The sequence below is a fragment of the Salminus brasiliensis genome, chromosome 12 (assembly GCF_030463535.1).
Source record: "Salminus brasiliensis chromosome 12, fSalBra1.hap2, whole genome shotgun sequence".
In the NCBI taxonomy this organism is placed as follows: Eukaryota; Metazoa; Chordata; class Actinopteri; order Characiformes; family Bryconidae; genus Salminus; species Salminus brasiliensis.
Window position 1 is genome coordinate 4,382,006 of NC_132889.1, and position 10,172 is coordinate 4,392,177.

Sequence of the window (10,172 nt, forward strand, 5' to 3'; positions counted from 1 at the left end):
CCTAGAGAGAAGCACAGGAGATGGACGACTCGCGAACCACAGCTCCAAATGTCACTCATTAGGCAGACTGCAAGACATGGTGTGCTCGGCTCTCGGCCTGTTAGTACTCCTGTTTCGCATGGAGGTGGAGACGTTGGATCATTGGTTCGTGACAGCAGGATCAGTTTGATTCCTCAGGACTCGCCGAGCCGCTGGTGTTGAACTGGTCAGCGCTCTGAGAGCACTTTCGTACCTCATCTAGAGGTCAAACACCTCCTACTCTTCACCTGTAGGAGACGTGTTATAGCTGGTAAATCAGCCACTGCGCTTTATTTTTATACAGCGTCAGGGCATGGAATAATACTCACCCTTTCTATTGTATGTATTTAGACTTTTAGATTGGTTTGCTCTAGATTGTTGAAGAAGCGAGTGGTGAAGATCACCATGGCCAGATCCAAAGAGTTCTCTGAGGCCTTCAGAAAGAAGGTTGTCGAGTCTGGGAAGGGGCTTAAGAAGATCTCAGAACAGTTTAAAATCAGCCGTTTCACTGTCTGCTAAATCATTTACAAGTGGAACAGCTGACCAACATAAGCGAGTACATGCACTGAGCAGCCAGAACATTAGCACCACCTGTCCACTGTTGACTAGGCCCCCTTTCTGCCTCCACAACAGATCTGACCATTCAAAGCATGGACTCCACAAGACCTGAAGGTGCCCTCTGGTATCTATCACCAAGATGTTAGCAGCATCTTGAGCCATCATGAGCCATTTGTGCTCATTAACCCTTTCTTGGACCGCTTTTGGTAGGTACTGACCCCTGTATACCAGACCTGCCTGATGTTTTTGGAGATGATCTGACCCTCCAGTCATCAAGTGGCTCAGATTCATATGCTTGCCCATTTTTTCAAGAGCTGAGTGTTTGATTGCTGCCTAATATATAGATCCAGTCCCTTGTCAGATGAAGCCTGTAAACTGTAGATGAGGAATCCAATCATCTGTCGGTGGTGCTAATGTTATGGCTGTTTGGTGTACATGCAATAATAATAATATGCCTTAGATGTATCTTATGTATGTATATGTATCTACATGTTTTAATAATGTGTCCCATATGTATTACATATATGTAAGTGCATTAATGTCAGAATGTCCCCCAATTGTATTATTTATGAGTACCCTGTATTTGATACCAACTATCACACACCACCCACACACACACACACACACACTTTTGCAGACATTAAAGGGCATTAACTGAATGGGCTCGTATTCCTGCTCTCAGTTCTAAAACAGCAGGAAGAAACAAACAACAGGCTGCGATGAGGGCGCTAGCTAAAAGCCCATAAACAATAGAGTCTGCTGGAGGAGCTCCATATATCTGCCCCTCTGCGTGCCGGCTGGTTCATAACACATTAAGCCCAAAGTCAATCAAACGCAGCTTTTATAGTGTTTTCCACCGACTCGTCCAGTGTGACAGGAGCCCCCATGCTGCCTCGCTCCTCCTGAGCATGATTCAGCGTCTGGACTGTTGCCTGTGTAGTTCTGCTGTGTCGACACGTGTCCGTGGCTGCTGGCGAGACCCGATCTGATGCTTCAGCTTTAAAAAGTAACTTTTAATAGTTAAGCTAACAGAGAATTCCACCCATCTTTTCTAGACCACATTTCTAGATATTTGCTATGACTACATCAAAATGCCAAAAATAATCAGCAGTTAACCTACGTGCGTTTGCTGAGTTCACGAGGTTTGGCCTAGTTTTGCCGGGCCGCCATTGGCTGCATAGAATCAATGGTCAATGGCATTTTAACAATGGGGAGTATGAGAGCAAAATATCTGCTCTTTATTTTGAAAAAGGTTCTGTGGTGTAAAATGACCATTTCCTCTGACCCTGCCTGGTAAAGGACTCAAGCCTTGCCCTCTTAAGAGCCTTGCGGTACTGGGCGCGGCTGTCAGCCAGTTTGGTGGGGAGGCTAATGCAGTGATGGCAATGCTGGGGTCAGTACTGACCAAAACTGGTTCAAGACAGAAAACATGTGAACCAGTGTCGGGGTAATGGGCAACTCACAACTCACAGGACCTAAAGGATCTGCTGCTAATGTGTTGGTGCTAGAAACCACAGGACACTCTCAGAGTCCATGCCTTGAATGGTCAGATCTGTTGTGGTGGCACAAGGGGGACCTAGTCAATATTAGGCAGGTTCGGCTAATGTATATATATATATATATATATATACACATTTACAACCCACCACTACATTTACTTACATTTACATCACTAAACCCATGGTGGTTAAATACCTTTGTAATCATTATGACTGGCCTCATATTATAACTCTGCCATACTGACCACTCCTCATAATGACCACGGTGTGAATACGGTAACTTGTCTTGAGCTTGAGCAGTGTGTAAAGTCCCTCTCCCTCTCCTCCATCAGCAAACTGGACGCCTTCATTTACGACGCGGCCGTGCTGAACTACATGGCCGGCAGGGATGAGGGCTGCAAGCTGGTAACCATCGGCAGCGGCTACATTTTCGCCACCACGGGTTACGGCATCGCCCTGCAGAAGGGTTCCCCCTGGAAGCGGCAGGTGGACCTGGCTATCCTGGCCATCATTGGTGACGGTGAGCGGCTGCACTTCTTGCATGTAGCAGTTGATGTGCTGGGCAGTAAAGGCCTTTCAGGTTTTCAGATCCATCCAAGAGACGTGTGAAGACGAGTGCTGTGATGTGCTGAACAGCTGAGTTTCCATCTTTGTTAGTGATGTAATGGATGATGATTTAGATCCGAGGCTTTTAGGCTTTTAGGTTTTTTTTATTTTTTATTCAGAAATATGAAAAGTGCAGCCGTACGTTTATGCGCTCTGGCAGAGGAGAAATAGTGAACTGAGGTGTTTTATGGCCGACAAGAGAAACGTAGCCTGGCTGGCAGCGTAAAAACCATAATCACTGGCAAGAGCAAACAACAAACACATGTCAGTAAACAACACACACACGCCTGACTGGAACAAGGCCTTTTACTCGAATACCAGCTGCTCAAACAACCAAAATACACCAAAAAAAAAAAGTAAATTATAATAATAATAATATAATAATAATAAATATATATATATATATATTGTTCATATTGTTTATATATATATATATATATATATATATATATATATATATATATATATATATATATATATATATATATGCAAAAATATCATAATACTATGATCACCCCTGGTTTAGAAGGAATTCCATCATATCAGCTCCACTGACCATATAGCAGCACTGTGTAGTTCTGTAATTCCAGGCTGTATCCATCTGTTTCTCTGCAGACTCTGTTATCAGCCTCATTTCACCCTGTTCTTCAAAGCTCAGGACCCCACGGGACTGACCACCGCAGAGTAGGTAATGTTTGGGTGGTGGGTCAGTCATTCGCAGCACTGCAATGACACTGACTGAAAGGGTGGTGGTGTGTTAGTAGTGTGTGATGTGCTGTTGGTACTAATAGATCAGACACGGCAGTGCTGCTGGACTAAGAACAGTCCACCAACCAGAAATATCCAGCCAACAGCGTCATGTGGGCAGCAACGTCCTGTAATCACTGATTACTGGGCAGCAACAGATACAGAGAGCCTCTGCCTTTGGCTTTACGTCTACAAGGTGGATGGGCAACTAGTTAGGCGTGTCTAATAGAAAGGGGACAGCGAGTGGACAGACACAGTGTTTAAACACTCCAGCAGCACTGCTGCATCCGATCCACTACTCGTACCACCAGCCAAACACACTACTAACACACTCGCCACCACCATGTCAGTCAGTGCCACTGCAGTGCTGAGAATAACTGACCCACCACCCCAATACTAAGTGCTCTGTGGTGGTCAGTCCAGTGGGGTCCAAACAGGGTGAGAGGAGATGGATACAGTCTGGAATTATAGACCTACACAGTGCTTCTGTATGATCAGTGGAGCTGATATCATGGGATTCCTGCTAAACCAGGGGTGGTCATAATGTTCTGATATATATATATAGAATCATGGTCAGACCGTCAGTGTGTGAGGCTCTCGCTGTGTATGTGGGCAGACGTGTGTCTGCTGGCTAATTCTGAGAATAGCAGGGAGGATGGTAAAAGCTTTACTTCAGCCCACACAAAATGGAACGGTGTGGATCGGTGGTCTTCCCTAGCACACACACACATATACACACACTCACAAAGGATTATAAATATCTCTTTGATGTTATTTTGAATGCAAGAAAGTAAACAGACCATACACTGTATGTCCAAATGTTTGTGGACACTCCTTTTCAAGAATGCATTCAATTACTTTAAGTTGCCCCCATTGCTGACACAGATGTGCAAATGCACACACACACAGCTTGTCTAGTCCCTGTAGAGAAGTACTGCCAATACAATAGCAAAACTCTTCTGAGCAGATAAACATTGGCCTGTTGACACCATGCCTAATGTCAGGCGTGGCCTAGAGGGGTAGCACATGCTAGCACGTCCTGTTCCAGAATTTTTGGGCGAGAAACAAAACAAGTACCTAATAAACTGTCTAGAGGGTTTTTTTTTCTTTTCCTATAATATCAGATATAGAAGCTTTAATAGAGAAAAAGCTTCACCAGCTTTTTAAGAGATAAATAGATGATCAGTCATTGGGCCGGATTAGCGAAGAGCTAAGAGAGGAGCAGCTGTGTGTGTATATGTGTGTGTGTAAGAGAATGAGAGTTAGTTATGAGATTTGATCCATATTTCAGCATAAATAAAGTGTAATCTAGCCTCTAAGATGAACAGTAGCGACGCCGTGTTCACATCGCTAAGTAAAAGCGCTAATGCGCCACTAGGCTGTAAAGAGAGAGACCTACGGTAGGAAGCTGGGGGCAAACATGGTCAGATGATTAATTAGCGTAAAAAAAAGGGTAACGCTGTAAAGTTCGCAGATTAATCGTCTGCGTTAACGTGATATAGCATACGTTAACACATCGGTTACTGAGGTAGAAGAGAGCAGCTCTTCAGTATACAGTATTTAGCAGCAGTATCCTGATAGGTGTGCAGGTAAGCACATGGTGGGAGCATCAATAGAGATGTGTATGTGAGTGTGCATGTAAGTATGTGTGTGTGTGTGTGTGAGTACAAATTTGCATGCTCAGAAATAACAATACCCAGTTCTCCCGCGTCTCAGCACAGCCGAGCGCCGAGCGCACCAGCAGAACTGTATTATTTTTCATGACGTGAAAATCATCCATCTGTTTTCGCCCCTCTTTTAATCAGCGTGTTGCAGCAGATTTTGCGCGAGTCTCCCATCTGCAGACGTCCACGTTCCTGCGTCTCTGCGCGCTGCTTTAACGTAAAGCTTGATAAATGACAGAATCATCGTTTTGGCAGCACCTTGTAGAGCGAGCGGAAGAAATGCTCTCAGATGGAGCTGGCATATGGCTGGCATGAGGCGAGTGTGTGTTTTACCTCCGTCTCTGCTCTACAGGCCGTAAGTGTAGAAAGTTTCGTGACGGGGCGTTGTGCTGCTTCAAAAAGGGCCTGAATTTTTCACATAAATAAAATATCTGACATCCCCACGTACTGCCAGAAGTAAGTGGACTGAAAGATGAGCTTATTGGAGGTCTGCACGGGCATGAAAGAGAAGACTGAACCGCACCTATTTGCTAGGAGCCCTCCTGTTATTACATCAGAAGCCCTGTGATAGGGGGTTAGAGGGGTATAAAGCCCCCCAGCAGCATTGCGCTGCTGTGGAGCAGTGGAAGAACTGTGTTCTCTGGAATGACGATGGCGGTGCTCCATCCAATACTTTTGGGATGAGTTGAGAATGATGAGGTGGGGTGGTGATCATCATCATCATCCAATATCCTGACCTCACTAACGCTCTTGCCCTGAATGCAATCAAATCCTCACCGCCTTGCTGCTCCAAAATCTAAGAGCCTTCTTCCTTGGGAAGTAGCGACTGAAGTTACTCCAACAAAAGCAGGATAAACTTTTTTTTTAATACCCTTGATTTCAGAAGAAGCAATGAATGAACAAGTGTCCCAATACTTTTGTCCATATCGTGCATAGACTAGAAGTTGAGCATTCATTGCCCAGCTTTTGTAAAATACGGAGGTGTAATGAAATGCTGCATATAGGACCAGATTGAGCGTTGAACATGTTTTATGATGATGTTTAGGCCACTCCCACTTCCTGTTCACGTTTTTGTGCTGTTAGGTGTTGTCTATGTGAAGAGGGAGATAACTGGGCGACAGCCGGAGGACAATGCAACCTGCATGTATAAACCTGTGTATGTTTTTGTGCATGTGTGTCTGTTCAGGTGAGATGGAGGAGCTGGAGGCCCAGTGGCTGACTGGAATCTGCCACAACGAGAAGAACGAGGTGATGAGCAGCCAGCTGGACGTGGACAACATGGCCGGAGTGTTCTACATGCTGGCCACCGCCATGGGCCTCAGCCTCATCACCTTTGTGTGGGAGCACCTGTTCTACTGGAGGCTCCGCTACTGCTTCACCGGAGTGTGTTCAGGCAAACCCGGCCTGCTCTTCTCCATCAGCAGGGTGAGAACCTTTGAATGCCGTATAAATATGTAGTGCTTCAGAATTTAAAGCTACCCTCAGCGCCAACCAGTGACTGTAGAAAGCATGGAAAGTGAAGCAACCATAGGTCTAGCGCCTCTGCTGGCTGGTTGTGGTATGATGTGTAGCTCCGCCCATGCCCGTATGTTTCAATAACAAAATAGCCTCATCTCGTTTGCCGCTAAACTTTGAGTCTTTGAGTCTCCAGTGTCTCCAAATTCCAACAGTTAGGTTTCTCTGTGCTGATATTGGCCATTTTTTATTTCCCCCCAGAAATCAGTTTGTAACCCTTACTCTGCTAACATAACATAAGAAGGCGGGGCTATACTTAGGAATTAAGTGATTGACAGCCTTGACTGCAAGAGACCGGTCGTCTGCAATACCTGCATGACCTTTATGTTCATTACATGGAATGTACTGTTTACAAATCCGCCCAGCTTCTACACTGTAAGCTCAATGAAGGCGGTCTGAGACAAACACACATGGTCTGACCGTAGTTGGAGGGTCTAACCGAATGAGTAAGTTGCTAAGTTGCTACGTTTGGCTCTGCCTCTGGTTTCTATTGCACAGAGTTGGGTTGCAAATTTGACAACATGGCGGACAGTTGTGGCTTCATTTCTATAGAGTGGAAGGGACCTGGAACCCAGGGGTCCATGTTTTCTACAGCATTGGCGCCAGTGCTATGGGGTGTGCTAGCTTTGTGGAACGTCTGGGTGATGAAATTGTGATAGTGTGATAAATTATAACTACAGAAAAAGTCGAACCTCAGAGGTAATTAACACACTCCCACGTCCACACCACACTTTTATTTCACGACATGGGGCGGCAGCCTAAAGCCAAACCGCGACAAATCTGCATGCCAGTGTCATGTTCAGCTGAAGTGTGTTGATAAACAAGCCCACACTTGGCCATGCACAGGCCGGCCTTCAGGAGAAAAAAAACGCAGGCTGGTTAGACTGTCTGATGGGTGAACCTCTGAAGACTGATCCAATTAGCAATTCATTGGGGGCCAAAGTTATCGAGCTGCGCTGACATGACCACTGTCTGAGAAAGTAGGGGGGGATAGGTGGGATTGGTACTTATTGTTGGGTTTAAAGTATTCATTTCAGTCATAGCTGGAGAGTTTTTAATGGGCAAGACTCCAGCTTTCACGTAGCTGCTGGGTTGGACTTCTTTGGTTTCTGCTTTGGTGATTAGTATGCACCTGACGTAGCTTTCACACTATCTGTAAGGGTACATGATTGAGCCCCTGACTGGCATTTTCGGAGGGAATGGAATGCAAATATATGGGGAGAGAGCTGTAACCTAAGCTCACACATATTTGTCAGCATAAGAAATGTGTGAAAGTATCGGAGAGCGAGAAAAATATGGCGTAAAGATTCGCTTAAGAGACTTTATGTAGCAAAACCTAGAGAGACGTACATGAAATATTGTCATTTTCACAGTGGGAAAGTCTCAGTAAGCGCTGATTTCCCCCTTTATCCCTTTATGCCCCCCTCAGGGTATCTGGAGTTGCATTCACGGCGTCCACATTGATATGAAGAAAAAGTCTTCTGATCTGGACTTCAGCCCTCAGGCCAACATGCTGAAGCTTATCAAGTCAGCCAAGCAGATGACCAACATGACCAACCTGAGTGGCTCCAGGGTGAACTCGCCCAAACGCGGCGGCGAGTTCATGCACCCGGCTGGGCCCATGATCATGGACCTGATGTCTGAAAAGGGGAACTTTGTGTACACGGACAACCGCAGCTATGCCCAGAAGGACATCTACGGGGACTCCAGCGACATCCAGACCTACTTGGCCAACCGCCACAAAGACCACCTGAACAACTACATCTTCCAGGGTCAGCACCCCCTCACTCTTAACGAATCCAACCCCAACACCGTGGAAGTCGCTGTGAGCGCGGATGCAGCTCAAACGGCTGCCAAGCCCAGGGCTCTTTGGAAGAAGTCTGTAGATACAGTGCGGCAGAGCCAGGGACCCGACACTCTGGCCCCCGACCCCCGTCTGTCCATGAAGAGCCAGCGCTACCTTCCAGAGGAGGCGGCCCACTCCGACATCTCCGACTGCTCCAGCAGGGCCACCTCGTACAAGGATCCTGACAACAACAAGCACCTGAAGCCCAAGGACAACTTAAAAAAAAGATCGATGACGTCAAAATACCCTAGGGATTGCAGCGAAGTGGAGCTGTCCTACTTAAAGAATAAGCAGGGCGGATCTGGCCGAGAAAAAATCTACACCATAGACTCTGACCGGGAGCTGAGCCTGCACTCGGATCCACTGAATTACAGAGAAAACAGAGGCCTAGCGGCCGACGATTTGGATTTCCCCGAAATGTACTCAGACCACAACGACAATTACAGAAAATGTGACCAGCCCATCATCCATCTGAACAGCAGCCCCCTCCATCACACTGACGCGGACCTCCTGCCTGACAACGCCTACAACAAACACTACAACCTAAAAGACAAGAACGCCAGCCCGCATGAGAGCAACGACCGCTTCAAACAAACCCACTGTCGGAGCTGCCTGTCGAAGGTCCCCAATTACTCCACAGGCCCCTACGCGGCCATGCGTTCCCCGTACAACCGCTGCGAGGCCTGCTTACACATGGGCAACCTGTACGACATCAGCGAAGACCAGATGCTGCAGGAGGCGATGCTCAGCTCCAGCATGCACCCCGACGACGCCTTCGGCCACTACTGGCCGCAGACGGACGGGCCGCACGTCCAGAAAAGGAACCGCTTGCGGCTCAGCCGCCAGCACTCCTTCGACAACATCATGCTGGAGAAGCCCAAGGAGATCGACGTGAACCGGCCGGCACGCAGCGTCAGCCTCAAGGAGAAGGACCGCTTCCTGGAGGACAGCCCGTACGCCAACCTGTTCAACATCAAGTCCGACAAACTGTTCGGTAGCAGGTCCATGCTGTTCAACCACAACCTGGAGGAGAGCAAGCGCAGCAAGTCCCTTTACCCCGATCACACCACGGACAACCCCTTCATGCAGGCCGTGCGGGACGACGCACGCCTGGTCCACGGCAGGAGCTCCTCGGACATTTACAAACAGTTGGCACCCATCAAAACGAGGAACGAGAACAATCTGAGGTCCTCCATCAAGTCCACCACCTCATACTGTTCCAGGGATGGTCGAATACCCAATGACATGTACATTTCAGAGCATGCGATGCCTTATGTAGCCAACAAGCCCAGTGCATACTCAGCTCCTCGGGTCCTCACTTCTTCTCAGTTCAGCAATAGACGAGTGTATAAGAAAATACCTAGTCTCGAGTCAGACGTTTAATGCTCTCTCTCTTTGTGTAGACGAAATATATTTATTCACTTTAGGATGCCATAGTCGCCCACATCTTTGAAACGGAAACGAAAAAAACACAAACAAGTACCCTCGAGTACTCTCTCTCTCTCTCTTTTGCAGATATCACTCTTTCATGTATCAGCAAGTCATCCTGGATAGTGCTTGCCAAAGGTTTTTTGGGCATTTGTTTAGTCACCTTTGTAGGAAAGCGAGTATTTCCTGGGCTAATCGCTGACGGCCAGGTAGTCGGGTGCATTGACTGGTGAAATCGGGTGAGGTCCAGAGTCTGGGCCGCTGCTGGCCGACCCTGCGGCACGTGAGTTG

The 10,172-nt window shown here is 47.1% G+C and overlaps 1 protein-coding gene across 1 annotated transcript in view; it reads left to right on the top strand.

The window, feature by feature from the left end:
* The window catches only part of grin2aa (glutamate receptor, ionotropic, N-methyl D-aspartate 2A, a), a 214,708-nt gene extending 204,789 nt beyond the window's left edge, over window positions 1-9,919 (top strand). The window contains exons 10-12 of the mRNA XM_072694414.1: window positions 2,408-2,595; window positions 6,279-6,517; window positions 8,037-9,919. Of these exons, the coding sequence (XP_072550515.1) occupies window positions 2,408-2,595; window positions 6,279-6,517; window positions 8,037-9,836 (2,227 nt within the window). The 3' untranslated portion in view covers window positions 9,837-9,919. The remainder of the gene's footprint in view (window positions 1-2,407; window positions 2,596-6,278; window positions 6,518-8,036) is intronic.
* Window positions 9,920-10,172: the final 253 nt, after the last annotated feature.